Raw genomic sequence first — 17504 nt, 5'->3', positions numbered from 1 at the left:
GTGTAACCGGTGTGCAGATACCCCCCCCCCCCAGGGGTATTGCCACAGCATGGCAGAGACACTGCCCCCCTGTGGGGGTATCACAGTGCTGCAGCAACACTGCCTCCTTGCGGTGGGTTCGTGTCTCTACATTCCTGGGCTGTTTCTGACTCCAGCACAGGCTGGCTGCTGACCTGGCCTGGTGCGTGTTCACATTCACCTTGGGGGCAGTGTGCGTCTCTTCCCTCTGGGCTCTGCTGCAGCCCTGGCTCACCCAGAGTGGCCAGGGGACCCATTAGCACTGCCCTGCTGCCCCCACCCTACACGCAGGGCATGTGTGCCACCTGCCAGCTCAGCAGTCTCCAGAGCCCCTCGGGCCCCCACCCACAGTACATGGCTCCTGGAGCTGTGAGAGGGCCCAGGGTCGGCTGCATCTCCACCCTGGCAGGGCAGCTCTAGGTGTCATGTCAGTTATTGCAAAGGGAGGAGCGGGTGAGTGGCCGAGTCCTGCTGGAGCTGGGCATGGAGCAGTTTCACAACCTGCTCCTCTGGGTCAATATGGCCATGCAGGGGGTGACTGTTTATTGAAGCCCAGGAGCTTTTGGTGGCAGGGAGCTGAAATCCCCATGAGCTGGGTGTGTGTTGGGGGGTGAGGGCTGCTCCTCTGTGATCTGCCTGGGAATCCCTTGAATGGTGACCCTCCCACTCCCCAGAGCTGCATTATTGGCTTATGGCCCAGAGGCAAATATTTGCCCATCGGGAGCGGAGAACTGGGGGTGGCCCTCAGGGCACTGCCCTGCTTGGACAGTCCAACCTCGGCCAGCACATTTCTGCACAGGCTCCGCAACAATCCCTGAGGCTGACGGCGCAGCAGGATGATGCAGGCCGGAGCAGTGCTGCTGCTTGCCCTGGCCTGTGCCCTCAGCACAGGTAGGAGTGCCCGCCTGGGGCAGCCAGGGCCTGCTGCGAGCCTGCCCTCCCAGTGGGGCAGGAACTAGGGCAGAGGGGCCCCTCTTGGTCTGGCATGGGGCCCAGCACTCGCCTCTCCCTCCTGCACCCGCCAAGGAGGTCTGTGGGCAGGCAGCCGAGGGGAGACCCTGGGGAAAAGCCCCATGAGGCAGGGCAGGAACAGCTGCTCCCTGCTTCGTGCTCAAGCCCCACAGAGCAAAGGACTCTGACCAGCACAGCTGGGTCATGGCTCCAGCCAAGAGAGGAGAGGGAGGTGGACACCAGTGAGAAGTGGTGCCCCTGACTGGGGCCAGACCATGGGCTCTGTGGGGCAGGGATGCTGGCAGAGCCAGTAGGGCAGCGGCCCAGACACTGGCTGCACTCTCAGATGTGCTCTGTCCTGGCTTGGCTGGCCGACCAGTGCTGGCCGGGTCTCCGGCGCAGTTTTCCCTGTCTTTGGACAGAGACATGTGCTGAGATGTCTCAGATAGCTTCTGGGGAGGGGTGTGGGATGCAGGGGTATGGAATCAGGGCCCCCTGGCACTGAGGAGCTCCCATTGGCACCCCAAGCTTGGACCTGGCCTGGCACTTAACAGGCTAGTCAGACTATGGCTGGGAATTTTAGAGGATACAAAATACAGCTTGAAATAGCCCCCTTGCTGCAGCCATAGATGTGCCCCAGCTGCACTGCCGGCCCCACTGCTGGCCACTCTGCCAGCCTGCTGGCCCCTCTGCCCAGGGCTGGCCCACAACATTTTGGCACCTGAGGCAGCCCCCTTGCTTTGGCCAAAACTTTGAAAGGTCTCAGTTCTGCCTTCTTCCTGTTCTACTCCTATCATGGTACTGCTCTGCTTTACCTACCCTAGTAAAGGAGAACTAACAACTTAAAATGCCTTGTTCAAAAATTTTAAGTAACACTTAACTTTAAACGCCTGAACAGCAAATGTAACTTTTCTTGTCTGTATAGTAAACACTGGCATTTTTATCTGTTTGAATAATCAAAGTGGTGCTTTCTGTGCCTTCTTGGTTGCAAAGATTTGAACTGCTTCCTGAAGGTCCACAGTCTGGGCCAGCTTATGCTCTATTGAGATGGTTGCAAGGCTGACCAGCCTCTCCTGTGTCATTGTGGAGCATATTTATTAACTTCAGCTTGGAGAAGCCACTGGCAACTGTTACAGGAAGTGTTAGAAGTATGTGCAGAGCAACAAAAGCATTTGGAAAGAGGGTGATCATCTTATTTGTGCACTGTGACAGGGTCGGGCCAGATGGCTACAGGAGAGTGATAGAAGGCAGATATATTAGCCCTGGGTTGAGTAGGTCCCTTTTCCCTGGGTAAGGTAACAGGGAAGATTCCAGAACAATCAGGAACTTTCTGGAAACAATTAAGACAGACAGGCTGATTAGAACAGCTGCAGCCAATCAAGAAGCTGCTAGAATCAGTTAAGGCTGGCTAATCAGGGCAGCTGAGTTTAAAAAGGACCTCACTTCAGTTTGTGGCATGTGTGTGTGTGAGGAGCTGGGAGCAAGAGGCACTAGGAGCTGAGAGTGAGAATGCATACTGTTGGAGGACTGAGGAGTACTAGCATTATCAGACACCAGGAGGAAGGTCCTATGGTAAGGATAAAGAAGCTGTTGGGAGGAGGCCATGGGGAAGTAGCCCAGGGAGTTGTAGCTGTCACACAGCTGTTCCAGGAGGCACTCTAGACAGCTGCATTCCAGAGGGCCCGGGGCTGGAACCCAGAGTAGAGGGCGGGCCCGAGCTCCTCCCAAACCTCCCAACTCCTGGTCAGACACAGGAGGGGTTGACCTGGACTGTGGGTTCATGAAAATGGCCAAACTGAAGGCAACCGTGAATCTCCAAGGCGAGCAAATCCGCCAATAAGTGCAAGACCCACCAAGGTAGAGGAGGAACTTTGTCACAGCACATATATTCCAGAACAGCCTTTGTAGTTGATTCTGCTGAAATGTATCTTGAAAGGGCTTTCAGTTCATCACCTAAATCACTTGCATCAATATCATGCATGTCATCATGTGTCAACACTGTCTGTAGTGCCCTGCATTGCTGGTGTAGGTCTTCTTCAGGTATAGTGAGGAGTTTTGGAATATCATACAACATCCCAAATATACTGCTGTGTTCCTTGAGCTGCATGAAATGTTCTTCAACTGACTGTATTACACAATCTAGCACCTGGTTAAAGAATTGAACTTTGAATTGTTGTTTGGGGTCTCTTATGGGATTATCCCATGCCTCGTAATCAAAATGTCTTCTTTGGTGACTCTTGTATTCTTGAATGGGTGGGAAAATAGCTTCAGTGTGAAGTTCCTCTGCCAACTTCTGTGCACTCTTCAGAACATTTTGAAATCCCTCATCTGACCAGTAAGACTGTAGGTATGACTTTGCTTTGTCCAGTTGTTCCATTGCTCCAGATATATCAAGGTCAACACCTTGGAGTCTCTTGCTTACAACATTTATTTCAAACAGTATGTCATGCAACAACACTAAGCCACACAGAAATTTGAAGTTATGTAGGTTTCTGGTGATTCCATTTCCCTCTGCCACTGTTCTCCCACAAACAGTTCCTGTCATAGCATTATCCTCCATAATGGCAACTATGGCATCATCTATCTTCCCAATTTGGTGTTTGATAGACTTTATCGCCTTCACTCGACTTTCCCATCATGTGGCACTCAGTGGTTTCAGTGTCAGAGAGGATGTTCCCAGATGTTGCTTCAAAATTTGCCATCGATGAGCTGATGCAGAGAAAAATACATAGATGCTTTGAATTACATTAAAAAATTCAGCAACCTCACTAGAGGCTGATGATGTATCACTGACCACCAAGTTCAATGAATGAGAACTGCATGGGACAAAATAAGCTCGAGGGTTTAACTCTCGGATCCATGTCTGCACTCCTCTGTTCTTTCCTCTCATGTTGGTACCATTATCATAGCCCTGACCTCTCATGTCAGCTATTGCAATTCCTGTATCTTCCAGCTTTTTAAGAAGCACATTTGTCATACCAGCTCCTGTAGTATCATTAATGTCAATAAATTCTAGAAAATACTCTCTGACTGTCACCATTGCAGGGACACTTTCACTAGGTTCTGTTGTTGTTACAAAATGCACCATTAAAGTAATTTGTTCTGTATGGCTGACGTCAGGTGTGCAGTCCAGAATAACAGAGTAATATCTTGCTGACTTCAGATCTGCCACAATCTTCTGTTTGACTTTTGTTGCCAGTAATTGTATGATCTCATTTTGAATTGTTTTTCCAAAAGAGTGGAATTTGCATCTTCTTAGATGCTCCTGGAGTACAGCATCAAACTCAGCCATCAGCTCCACAATTTTAAGGAAGTTTCCATTGTTTGGCATATACAGCTGATCTGAAGTGCCATGCAGTGCTAGGTTTTGGGTAGCAAGCATTCTCACAATGGCAATGAGCCTGTTCAGAACATTTTGCCAGTAAAGAGACTCTGATGCAATCTTCTCTTGATGCTGATCATCTATGGTGGCCTTTAACCTTAGTCTCATCTCAAGCTCTTTCCACCTATGGAATGCTCTCTGGTGATTTGCTGCCTTCTCATGGCATGCCAGATTTCTAGCCAGATTTTTCCAGTTCTTTGTTCCTGTAGAACCCAGTGTGGCTGAAACATTAGACTGGAAGAGTTTGCAACAAAAACAGTAGGCAGCATTCTGGGTTTTTGAGTACATAAGCCATGGCCTCTCCACTTTGTCACCATTGGGGATTTCACACCAGTAATGTGTTGGATGGAAACTTCTATTTTCATTGTCTTTGGGGAACATGAAGTTTTTCACTTGCTGTGGCCCATGCAGTACAAGGAAGTCCCTCAGGCTACTGCTCAAGTGGGTCCACAGTCCTGGATCATCTGGATTTAAGGAACTAAACTTGGCAGCAGCTGTTTCTTGCACCTCCACCACACTCTTCTCTGATCTACACTTTTCTTCAGGAATGTGCATGGTTACATCCATTTGAGATGGAGACATGGATGCTGCAGTAGCTGCCAGGTCACCTGCACTCTAACTGGAAGATCAGGCATCTTGTCACCACTCACATCCTCACCAGGGCCGGAAGGCTCACCGTGAACATTTGTGTTTATGTATCTCAGGAGAGCTCCTTCCTGCTTAGACAGAAAAGCTTCCTTTCCTTTCTTTTTCTAAATGCTGCCCCAGAGGGGCGTTTTCTTCTTTCACTCATGACTGCTGTTCTGTGCCAGCTATAGTGGCTCTCAACACTCAACTGAAGTGGACAAATAAGCAGGCTGGTAGCCGGGCCTGAGTGAGGGAAGATATCAGCATCTTAAGGGCCTAACTGGCTCCTACTACTTCAGTTGACTGCCCGTTCTCATCAACTGAGTTCAGGGAAGCAGCAGGAAAGAGGAAGCTCCCTGAGAAGCTGGTGTTAATCAGTCCAGGGTCCTGGGAGTGCTAGAGAGGTACATAAGAGGCTCCTCCTCTTCTCTCTCCCTGCAGCTCCTGCTGCTTTCTGTTATTCCCTCTCACCTTTTCTCCTGCCTGCCTGTTATGTCTCTTGTGCCCTCCTTCCTCCAGCACAGCACTCCACCATCTCTGTGCATCTAGAGTAGAGAGAATACATATGTACCAGCAGCAGGTACAATTTTCTGCACTCTGGGTCCTAGCGGTGCCCCCCCAAAGTCTGGCACCTGAGGAGGCTGCCTCAGTTCGCCTCATGGTAAGGCCAGCCCTGCCTGCCCACCGGCCCCACTGATGGCCCCGCTGTCTGTCCATAGCTCTGCTGCCTGCCCAGGCACCTCTGCTTCCCTGGCCCCACTGCTTCGCCAGACCCCTCTTGGTTCCATGCCCAGGACAAGGAGTGAGGCCAAAGCTGGGCACCCCCAGCCATGTGATTGCCAGGAATGTGTCTCTCGCTGTGTCCCCCAGGGCAGCAGCGCTCCCCTCTCAATGACTTCCAGAGGCTCAAAGCCACCCAGCTGCTCTCCCTGAGCCAGCAAGGCCCCGGTCCGGAGCAGGAGGAGCTTGCAGACACCGAGGAGTGTGCCAGGCGCTGCACGGTGCTGCTGGACTGCAGGTGAGTGGGGTGATGGGGGCCCAGCTAGGGGTGCATACAAGTGTGTGTGGCTGCATGTGTGTGAGCTCCCCTGTGTGATGCATGAGCAGGGCAACGCTGCCCGCCTCAGGAGCTGGACCCCCAAGTGCTAGCTCAGGAGAGCAGGCTACCCCACGTTTTGCACAGGCTATTGATTATTGCCTCCCCTCCTGTGTGTGGGTGACAATCAGTGTCACCCACTCTCCCAGATCTACTGGGGGAGGGGATTCTGTCCCCCCACAGCAGAAGCTGTCCCCCCACTTCTGCCTGTTCCCAACCTCTCAATCAGTCCTTCCCCCCCCAAATCCCATCTGCTCCTCCTAGGGTTCCTCACCCTCACTCTCCCAGACCAGGGGCTGCAGAGGGACTCTTCTCCCCCTTCCCAGGTGGGGGTGGGGAATCCAGGGGCTGCTCACACCCCACACCTGCCCAGGCAGGAGAAGGATGGCAGAGTCACTGTCAGTGTTCCCTCTAATTTTTCCCACACATGTGTGGAATGAATTTTGTTATGTGCACCAATAGAGGGAACATAGGTCACTGTCCCATCCCCATTTCCCATGGGGGGCCGTGAGCTGTTTGCAACTCTCCCCACCTCTGAGAATGGCTGTGTGTTGCTGGGGTGTGGGAGAAGAACTCTGCCTGTAGCCACTCTGATTGGCTGTTTGGCGCCAGGAGGCTAGTTTTTTGTCTGTGTTTTGCTGTACTATGCCTAGCTGTGCTGCCACTTGCTTGTGCAAATCAGCTACAGTCTCTACTAGCGTTTGTACCCATTCATCTGTTACCATCTTCCCAGGCACTAGGCAGTTCCACTCCCAACCACCAACTTTCAGGCATGTGCCTTTGCCTTCCAGTCATAACTTCAAAGGGAGTGTACCCATGTATCACCTTAGAGCCTATTAGAACCATTAAGATGATTGGTAGCCAGGGCCGGCGCAAGGCTATTTTGCGCCCTAGGCAAAACTTCCACCTTGCGGCCCACCCCCGCGGACATTGGTTCATTGAGGGGCAAATCTCAACGAGCCTTTATAGACCCCAGGGGCCAGCCTGCCCAGGGGCCAGCTGTGCCCAGGGGCTGCTCCCCAGACCAGGTTCCCCCCCTTCCCACCCCCTGAATTCCCCTGGAGGGTGCACAGCCCCCTCACAAGCCCTCCCCACCCCACCCCGGCAGCCCCCACCCCAAGTCACTGGCTTTGCTGGGCTTGGGCCGCTGCAGCAGCTTGGCATGGAGGAGCCGCCTTCCAGAGGCACCAGAGAGCCAGAGTGTCCCACTTGCGGCAGTGGCAAGCCCCAGCCATGGAGGAGCCGGCACAGCGAGGGGGGCAGCAGCCCTGCAACGGCGGCAGTGCCACTAGCGGGGAGCAGCTGCGCCTCCCGCCCCTGCCCAGGCTGCGGCCCGGCACCCTCCCCCCCGGGGGCTCCTGCAGGCCGCAGCGGATGCTGGCCCCCATGCCCCCCCCCCCCCGCCCGGCTCCCCTTGGGTTACCATATTTAAACAATCAAAAAAGAGGATGGGGGAGGGAGAGCCCCGCCCTAGCCCCGCCCCCATCCACTCGCTCCTATTTCCCACCCCCTCACTGCCCCCCTCAGAACCCCCAATCCCCCCTGCTCCTTGTCCCCTGACTGCCCCCCCGGGACCCCTGCCCCTAACTGCCCCCCAGAACCTCACCCCCTACCTAAGCCTCCTTATTTCTTGTCCCCTGACTACCCCCTCCTGAGACTCCCCTGCAGCCTAACTGCCCCCCTAGGACCCTACCCCCTACCTGTCCCCACCCTTATCCACACCCCCACCCCCAGACAGATCCCCGGGACTCCCATTGCCCATCCAACCACTCCCCACCCCCTGACAAGACCCCCAGAACTCCTGACCCATCCAACCCCCCCTGCTCCCTGTCCCCTGACTGCTCCGATCCCTCTCCACACCCCCTCCCCCTGACAGGCCCCCCCCCAGAACTCCCGAACCATCTAACCCTCCCCCTGCTCCCTGACTGCCCCCCGGGACTCCCCTTATCATGTCCATGCCGGTCAGATGCTGGCTCCACGTGGAGGCAAAACATGCGCCAGGCTGCCGCATGCATAGCCCCTCCCCCCCCAGAGTGCTGAGGTAGTGGGAGGGGTGGCCGTAGCTCACATGCCTGGGAGCACAGCGAGGGGGGAGCTGGAGGGCGCATGGGGGCCACCGCCCGCATGCATCTGCTGCAGCCTGCAGGAGCCCCGGGGGGTGGGGCACTGGGCCGCAGCCTGGGCAGGAGGGGCTGCTCCCCGCTAGCAGTGCCGCTGCCTCTTCAGGGCTGCTGCCCCCCTGCGCCGCGCCAGCTCCTCCATGGCTGGGGCTCACTGCCCCCTCAAGCCAATGCTCTGGCTCTCTGGTGCCGCCGGAAGGCGGTTCCTCCCTGCCAAGCCAGGGCACCGCTTTTTGGCGCCCCCAACCACTTGGTGCCCTAGGCGACCGCCTACTTCGCCTAGTGGTTGCACTGGCCCTGTTGGTAGCTTTTCATCCTAATCCCTCCTTGAGGTCTTTACTTGTTTTCTCTAAGCTTCCTTTAGAGTGCGATTGGTTTGTTCAACTTGTCCAGAGGACTCAGGGTGTCCAGCTATGTGGAAACATTGCTTAATGCCTAAAGCATAACATCTCCCACAAAATGGGATCCCAAATCTGAATCAATTACTCTGGGAATTCCCATTCTTGAGAAAACCATGTTAAAGAGTTTCTTAGCAGTGACCGAGGCAGTGTTAGTTTTAGTAGGGCTGGCTTCCACCCATTTGGAGAAGGGATCTACTATTACCAGGCAGTATTTATTCCCTCTACTGGTGGTGGGTAAAGGGCCTATGTAATCTATCTGAATCCGGGACCAGGGACCCTTTATTCTTCGGTGCCCCAGTGCATTTTTTTGAACCTTGCAATCAACATTAACCATGGCGCACTGCAAACAATTATCACACCACTGATTTATATCCGCTTTCATGCCTGGCCACCACCCTATATCTTTAACCCTATTTAAAGTATCCTGTTTTCCTCTATGCCCTTGCTCATGCACAAACTGAATCAGGTCCCCCTGTGCCAGGCTGGGGACTATCCAGTGTCTTTGACCACCTGCATCCACTGCTCAGCAGACATCTCCAATTTGCTCAATCCTGTATTTTCCTGTGGATCTTTCCCTGTCTTGGCTAAGGACCGGATTTCCGTATCCCCACCTTGAAGGGTACTTAAGCCCAAGGTATCTATTCCTTTGCCGAAAGTTTTTCCTCGGGTAGTTACTGCCTCTATTTGTTCTACCGGGTCTGTGTCTCTAGTGTGGTTACTAGTAGCTGCAGCTTTGGCTAAGGCCTCAGCTCTGTTGTTCCAGTGTGCTTCTTCTGTGTGATTTTTCTGATGCCCCTTTCTGTGAGTCTCCTAGGTGTCTCCAGTTCTTTCCTTGTTCAGATTTGACATTTGTCTCCCTTTGTCTGAATGAGAAATGGAGCGCCAATCTGTAGCTACCATTTCTCTATTCAATCAAACGGGGAGCCACACAGTGATTGCTCTGGCTGTCCAGTCAGAGTCAGTGTAACAGAAGTGTCCTGGGATTCATAAGCTAGGACAGCTCTAACTGCCTCCACCTCAGCTGCTTGGGAAGAACGGGGGCAAGCTCGTCCTTGGAGCATCTCTCCCTCATTTACACGGATGGCTCCATACCCTGTTCGGGGATGACCCATAGGGTAGAAACTTGAGTTATCTGTAAACCAAATTGCAACCCCCTTCTGCTTAGCGTCTGCAAGCCTCATGCCTCCCTTGACTGGCCACTCAAGGTGTTTTACCAGGGGGAGGGGGCAGGTATGCGCCTTTCTTTCTATAATTAGCACACAGTGGGCTGGTGAAATGGCTGGTTGATTTTTAAACTCGACTGCTCAGTTTACTAGGGTGAGGGTCTATTGAGCAATGCGGGGGTTAGAGACCTGGCCGTCCTGTATTTTCCCCAATATGACGTGCTTGAGTGGGGAATATACACAGTCTGAACAATGACCTTTGACCCTCCAATAATAAATTCCCAATGCGTGAGGCTCCAGACCAACGCAAGACACTCTTGTTCACAGGCGGTAAAGCCTGGCTCTGTTTGAGCCGGGAGCCTGGAGTCATACGTAATGACTCTGAGCTTGTCACATTGCCTTTGGCTGAGAGTGGCTCCAATGCTTGTCTCTGAGGAGGCCAAATGAATCACAAAGAGCAGGGCAGAGTCCAGATAAGCCAGGGCAGAAGCACTAGCCAAATCTTGTTTCAAGGTGACCAGGGCACTCTGTTGATCTGGTCCCCATTCCCAAATCCTGTTTTTCTTTAATAATTGGTACAGGGGCTTGGCTTTGTCAGAGAACATTTCAATGGCCTCTGCAGAAATTAAAAGTTCGGTGGGAGCAGGTTCCTTTCCTATCGTTTCTACCCTTTGTTGATTGGGAGTCGGACCATCCTCCCCAAGACACACATCCAGGTATTTCACTTGTTGCTGTACTAACTGAGCCTTTTCTCTATTTACCTTAAATCCGGTTTCCTGCATTGTAGTCAACACTTCCCTGGTGATTTCCCTGTTCATTTCTGAAGTGGAGTTGTGTATTAAAGTGTCATCCACGTATGAAATTACGTGTGAGCGGTGGTCAGGGTGCAAATGGTTCCACATTTTAGTGACATGGGCATGACAAATACTAGGGGAAGAATGGAAACCTTGGGGAGTCCAGTTGAAGGCATGTTGTTGTCCCCTATAGGTAAAAGCAAACTTATACCAGCATGAAGTATGGAGGGGTATAGCCAGGAAAGCATTAGTCAAATTGATCACAGAGAACCATTTTGAGCCAGCTGCCCCTACAGTCACTATGATTTTGTTCTATTTAGCTACTACAGGGGCTGCTGCAGAGGTGGCCGCATTTAATGCACGGAAGTCATTCTGCAAGTGATACCGTCTGCCTTAAGGACTGGCCATACTGGTGAATTGCAGATATTCTGCATAAGCATGAGCACCCCTTATTTCAAGAGACAGTCTATAGTATTTTTAATGCCTTCCTCTGCTGCAGCTGGGTATTTATATTAGCTTTGAGGAGAGGGATCTTTTCCCTCAATGAAAACTTCAGAATCTATTTTTCCACACTCCTCCTTATTGTTAGTCAATACCCTGGGAAATTCTTGTACCCATGGATCACTAACGGAGGTTAGGGTGGCTGTGGTTGCCTTTATAGCCGCACAACAATGCACAGCAGAAATCTCTGTAGGCCCTCCTTCCAATTTCCATAACACTCCATTAGCTAGATCCATAGTTAGCTGAAATGTTTGGAGGAAAGGAACACCTAGGATTCCCTTCTCATTTCCCTCATGAGCCCAGCATTCTACTTGCCCCTGTAGTCTGTCAGTTTGCAAGGGAATATCCTGCCAGACTGGAGCTTCCTGGATGTTTCCCCCATACCCACTGAGCTGAACCTGTTTATCAGTGGGTCTCCCTCCGGAGATCCACCAGAGACTTAGAATGTTTACTGATGCTCCAGTATCCACTAACAAGTCGGCTAATATCCCTGGCTGTTTTTTCCTGGTTAGGTCTGTCAGCGGGGTGGCAATTTGGCTGTAGTGTGGTACCAATCAGCGGTAATACCCAGCCAAGCCCAGGAAGGATTGGACCTGCTTCTTTGACTCAGGGACAGGCCAGTTTTGGATAGCATTTACTTTAGCCTGTAGGGGGTTGATAGTTCCTTGACCCACCTGGTGTCCAAGGCACATCACCCTGTTTAGGCCTATTTGACATTTTTTGGCCTTAACAGTTAATCCTGCCTCCCTTATGCGCCAGCAGACAGCTTGGAGGTATTCTAGGTGTTCTGCCCATGAATCTGAGAATATAGCCACATCGTCAAGGTAGGCTACTGCAAATGCCCCAAATCCCGCCAGAAGGTTATTTACCAGTCTCTGGAAGGTGGCAGGTGCATTTTGCAGTTCGAAAGGGAGCACATTAGAATCATAGAATATAAGGGTTGGAAGGGACCTCAGGAGGTCATCTAGTCCAACCACCTGCTCAAAGCAGGACCAATCCCCAACTAAATAATCCCAGCCAGGGCTTTGTCAAGCCTGACCTTAAAAACTTCTAAGGAAGGAGATTCCACCACCTCCCTAAGTAACGCATTCCAGTGTTTCACCACCCTCCTAGTGAAAAAGTTTTTCCTAATATCCAACCTAAACCTCCCCCACTGCAACCTGAGATCATTACTCCTTGTTCTGTCATCTGCTACCATCCCTAAATTAAATTCATACAGCCCTACATGGGTGATGAAGGCTGACCTTTCCTTGGCTGGGTCATCTAGCGGCACTTGTCAGTACCCCTTAGTTAAGTCTAAGCTGGAGATGAACTGGGCACGTTCCAGTTTCTCTAATAGCTCATTTGTGCATGGCATTGGATAGTTCTCTGGGCGAGTTACAGCATTTAGCTTATGGTAGTCCACACAAAAGCAGATTTCCCCATCTGCTTTCAGAACCAGAACCACTAGAGAGGCCCATGCACTCTCAGAGGGGCAGATTACACCCATCTGTAACTTGTCCTTGATCTCCCTTTCTATTGGAGTTTTGGCTTGAGGAGCCATCCAGTAGGGTTGGGCTCTAACTGGGCGAGCATCACCTGTGTCAATGGAGTGGTATGCCTGTTCTGTCCATCCTGGGGTGGCTGAAAACATTGGCACGAAGCTGATGCACAGCTCCTGGATTTGCTGTCACTGCTTATGCCCTAGGGTGATGGAAAGACTCACCTCTTCTAGGCCACCATTGCTTTTTCCTTGATAGTAGACTCCTTCAGGCCACTCAGTGTTATCTCTCTCCTGGGCTGTAAACTGGAGAACCTTGATTTCTCAGGAATAAAAGGGCTTTAGAGAATTAACATGGTATACTTTAGGTTTTAGGATAGGGTCTGGGAACACTATGAGGTAATTAACAGCTCCCAGGCACTCTTGGACCATAAATCGCCCCTCCCATGACACTTCTATCTTATTGGCCTGGAACACTTTTAGGACCATGACTTGGTCATCTACTTTGAAGGAATGCTCTCTGGCATGTTTATCATACCAGGCCTTTTGCTTTTGTTGAGCATCCTGTAGGTTTTCTCAAGCAAGGGCTAGAGTGTCCTTGAGGGTGTTTTGCAGTTTGGTTACAAAGTCCAAAATGTTAGTTCCTGGAGATGTAACTCCCTCCCATTGCTGCTTCACCAACTTTAATGGCCCCTTAACTTCATGGCCATAAAAGAGTTCAAAGGGAGAAAACCCCAAACTGGGATGTGATATTGCCCTGTAGGCAAAGAGCAACTGCTGCAACACTAGGTCCCAATCATGGGAGTGCTCATTCACAAATTTATGTATCATGGTTCCCAAAGTTCCATTAACCTTCTCCACTAGCCCATTCGTTAGATGGTGGTAAGGGGTGGCAACCAAGTGGTTCACCCCATGAGCTTCCCAAAGACGTTTCATGGTCCCTGCCAGGAAGTCAGTTCCCAAATCCATAAGGTTGTCGGAGGGCCAAAAATGTCTGCCAATGCCTGGCTCACGCTTTTAGCCCTGGTGTTGCTTAGAGCTACTGCTTCCGGCCATCAAGTGGCAAAATCCATGAAGGTCAGTATGTAAAGCTTCCCTCTGGGTGTCTTTTTAGGGAAAGGACGCAGAATATCCACAACTACACGCTGAAATGGAACCTCAATTATGGGAAGTGGCTGGAGAAGGGTCTTGACCTGGTCTTGGGGTTTTCCCACCCTTCTGGCACACCTCACAAGACTGGATATAGGTAGAAACATCCTTGCCCATTCCCTCCCAGTGGAATGACTTCCCCAAACTGTCTTTGCTCCTGTTCACCCCAGCATGGCCACTAGAGTGATCATGGGCTAAGCTCAAGAGCTTTTCCCTATACTTAGTTGGAACTACCAACTGTCTCTGAGGATGCCAGTCCTCCTTGTGCCCATCAGAAAGGGTTTCCTTGTATAAGAGTCCTCCTTTTACAGCAAACCTGGGTCCATTGGAAGATCTGAGAGGCGGTGGGTCGTGCTGCCATCCAAGCTCCCTTGAGGCTTCCATCCGCTTCCTGCTCTACCTGGTACTACTCCCTTAATGCTGGAGAATTAGTTCCTCGCTGGGTTGTGGACTTGGGCTTGGTCCCACTGGAAGCAATGCAGGTGATAGGGTTGTCTCCATCGATTGTGAACCGCTTTCCACTGGTGCACTAGGTTGTATTTCAGGCTTCAGCGCCCTTTGGTACTGGCTCCCCTGACTCTGGTAGGGTTGCAAGCATGGGCTCTGGTGCTGACTGCTCCCCCAGTTCCAATTCTTGAGCTGGTTCTGGCTGGGTCCCAGGAACTGGATCTACAACTGCTGCCATAGACTTTGGTCTGGAGTCTGGTTTCACCACCTCTGGCTGGGTCCCTGTAGGAGACTCAAGAATGGAGTTAGGTGTGGAGGCCTGTTTAGCCTGGCTGCTGGTGACCATCCCCACCTTTTTTGTTAGTCTTACATGGTTGGCTAAGTCTTCTCCCAGCAGCACAGGAATGGGATAATCATCATAGACTGCAAAAGTCCATATCCCTGACCAGCCCTTGTACTGGACAGGCAACTTGGCTGTAGACAAGTAAAAAGAGTTGGTCTTAAAGGGTTGCACTGTCACTGGCCTCTGGGTCGATGAATTTGGGGTCCATCAGGGATTGGTGAATAGCTGACACCAGTGCTCCAGAGTCTCTCCACACAGTAATCTTCCTCCCGCCCACACTCACAGTTTCCCTTCACTATGGGGGTATTTGCAAGGCATCTGGGCCTGAGGGCTTTCGGTAGGACCCTGGGGTGATGAGTTGCAGTCGGCTGGTGCTCTTGGGGCAGTTGGCCTTCATATGCCGCAGCTCATTAAATTTGAAGCATCACCCAGCTGACTGTGGGCTTCGGCGAGGTGGGTGGTTGGAGAGTAGCATGGTGAGATGAGAGGGCACCTGGGGTTTCCCTAGTTGTGTAGAGGGCTCCTCCTTGTGAGGTGGGGCCTTGGGCTGATCCCAATGGTGGAGTGTCGTCATGGGTTGCCCCTTCTGATATCCATACCAATGGCTACTAGCTTTCTTATTCTCCGCCACCTCCACCCATTTTGCTCCAATCTTCCCCACTTCGATTCATTTATCACAGCATCTGAGTAGACCAGGTCAATCAGCACTCCCAAGCTGATCCCTTATATGCCCCTGGACTCAGCAGGCTAGGTCGTACAGCACTTCCAAGCTGCCACCCTCCTATGCCACAGGTTCAGCATGTCCCTATCCGCACTTTCACGTTACAATTGTTCTGGTAGTAACCCCCTTGATGAGCAAACCCCACAGGATTTTTGGGTGCTACAGGGATCTTTAGCTTAGGTAGGAGGAACGTTGCTGCAGAGCAAATGGGGAAGCCAAAAACACAGAAAAGAGAGAGATGGAGGGAGGGAAGCAACCATCTTAACCATAAAAATTATTTATGGCCAGGTAATAACCATACACGGAGAGCCAAACAATCAAAACAGGTTCAATATTAAATCTATCTTAAATTTGGTTACAAAAGTCAGGTTTAGAAAACTATACCTGATCACACAAGTCAGGGTTAGAAAGCTATACCTAGAGTAGGACAAAAAACAGAGAGAGAGAGATGGGTTATCCATGCAGCTTGAACCGGTCGGGGTTCCCAGGTAGTGGTGGTAGCTGAGGGTCCGGAGTGCTGGAGACAGGCAGAGCCCCCAGCACGATCAGTCAGGAGAAGATGAAGTCCCAATGTAACTGATGCAGATTTTGGATCCAGGCAGGTCCTGAGAATGGGTAGGGGTTTTTTGTAGGGAAACAACAATGGTTAAAGGGAGAACACTAGATTTGTTTATGGGTAAACTAATGGCTCAAGGGAATATACCAAAGTTGTTTTGTTCAGGCTAGACAATAGGAACTGATCATTCCTGCCAAGGGCGATGTTCCTTTGAGGGAGCTCACCATGCAATTAGGCAGCTTCAGTGTTTTGTATACTGTAAAGGGGCTATGCTGGGGCTCAACCCTCTCTGGGGCGGCAGGGAGCCACACCAGCTCACTACACACAGTTGACTTTGGGGGAATTTGTCTGGCCACCAGAGTCTCCCACGGCAGCCCTTGTGGTAACTGGAATGAGCACTGCAGGCCCGGGCCCTGAGTCAGGGTGGGGCACCAGATAGTCAGTAGTTCAGGCCCTCGGGCAGGGGCTGAGCAAATAGCCCAATGTTAGCAGGCCAGGCCGTGGGTCAGGGCAGGCACCAAATAGTCAGTAGCTCAGGCCCTCGGGCAGGGACTGAGCAACACAGCATGTGTGAATTAGCCCAGGCCTCCAAGGATCTGGAAGAGGGAGAGACTACCACCCACGAGTTGGGTGGCAGGGGGGACACAGGCACACCCACTCCGCTGCGTCCCAGCCCGGGGCCCTAGCAGTGGCAAACGACCCGCTGCTGGGTCAGTGGGGATCCTGACCACAACACACTGAGTTGGGTTCTGGCAGAGATACAGCCAGACTAGGGTCGGCTGTCCCTGGGCTACTTCCTAATTCCCCCACTTCTGGTACCTGGATCACGGCAGTGTTCTCCAGGGGGGGTCCAGCACCATGGGTTCCTCAGGGCAGTGGACAAGCAGCCGGCCTGGTAACTCTCCTGGATAGCTGGCGCAGGGCAGGTCCGGCAACTCCCCTGGATAGCTGGCGTAGGGCAGGTCCCGCCAGTCTTGGTGTGGACCTGGGGCCACGGGGTTTTTTCCAGTCACGGGTTAGGCTGGCTATGTCTGGCCTCCCTGGCCACTGGTCCTCTAGTGAGCTCTGAGGGCCCGCCTTTATACTTCCAGGTTGCCGCCTGTCCCTCTGAGGGGCAGGCTCAGAGCTTCCTGGCTCCACCCACTCCGGTGTCTGGAGGGGCTCGACCCTCTTCGGGGCGGCGGGGAGCCACACCGCCTCGCTACAGATACCAATAAAGGATTTATTACTAGACTAGGTCTGATAACTACTGAGCTGGGTGTGTGCAGGCGAGGGTTCATTAACATCTGGAGCAGAGATCCCGCATCATGCAGTGCTTCCCTGCCTTTCTGGTCCCAGAGTTCCATGTGGTTCTTGCCTTGGAATCTCTGTTCTCCATTCTGTATGCTAATGGATATGCGTGTTCCATCTCTGATGCAAATGAGGCTAGGGGAGTTTCCTTAATCCTGTAACCCTTGTCTGGAGGGGTTTAGGTGTGTCTCCCACTGTCTTTTCATTGCTTTTTATAAATCTTTCTTCTGATCGGTTTTGGTTCAAGCAGAGGCTGGGGTGGGGTCCTTCCTGAATCAGACAGGCTGGATACTGCACCTTGGTTTCCCAGGAACACAGAGCTGACAGGTAGCATGGGGCAGACAGCTAATGGCAGGAGCCAAATTCTCTAGTGGGCTGGAGCTGTTACCATCATGGCAGAGGGCTCTGGCCCGATCAATGGTGTTGCTGCGAGAGGGGGTGTCATAGAACTACAAGTCCAGTGCT

General features: G+C 52.1%; 1 protein-coding gene across 1 annotated transcript in view; it reads left to right on the top strand.

The window, feature by feature from the left end:
- Nucleotides 1-854: 854 nt before the first annotated feature.
- The window catches only part of MST1 (macrophage stimulating 1), a 47465-nt gene continuing 30815 nt past the window's right edge, over nucleotides 855-17504 (top strand). Inside the window, exons 1-2 of the mRNA XM_048857482.1 lie at nucleotides 855-909; nucleotides 5849-5996. Coding sequence (XP_048713439.1) covers nucleotides 855-909; nucleotides 5849-5996 — 203 coding nt within the window. The remainder of the gene's footprint in view (nucleotides 910-5848; nucleotides 5997-17504) is intronic.

This window comes from Caretta caretta, chromosome 7 (genome assembly GCF_965140235.1).
Source record: "Caretta caretta isolate rCarCar2 chromosome 7, rCarCar1.hap1, whole genome shotgun sequence".
NCBI classification, from domain to species: Eukaryota; Metazoa; Chordata; order Testudines; family Cheloniidae; genus Caretta; species Caretta caretta.
The sequence above is the reverse complement of the archived record's forward strand: the minus strand, read 5'-3'. Positions and strand labels throughout refer to the sequence as shown.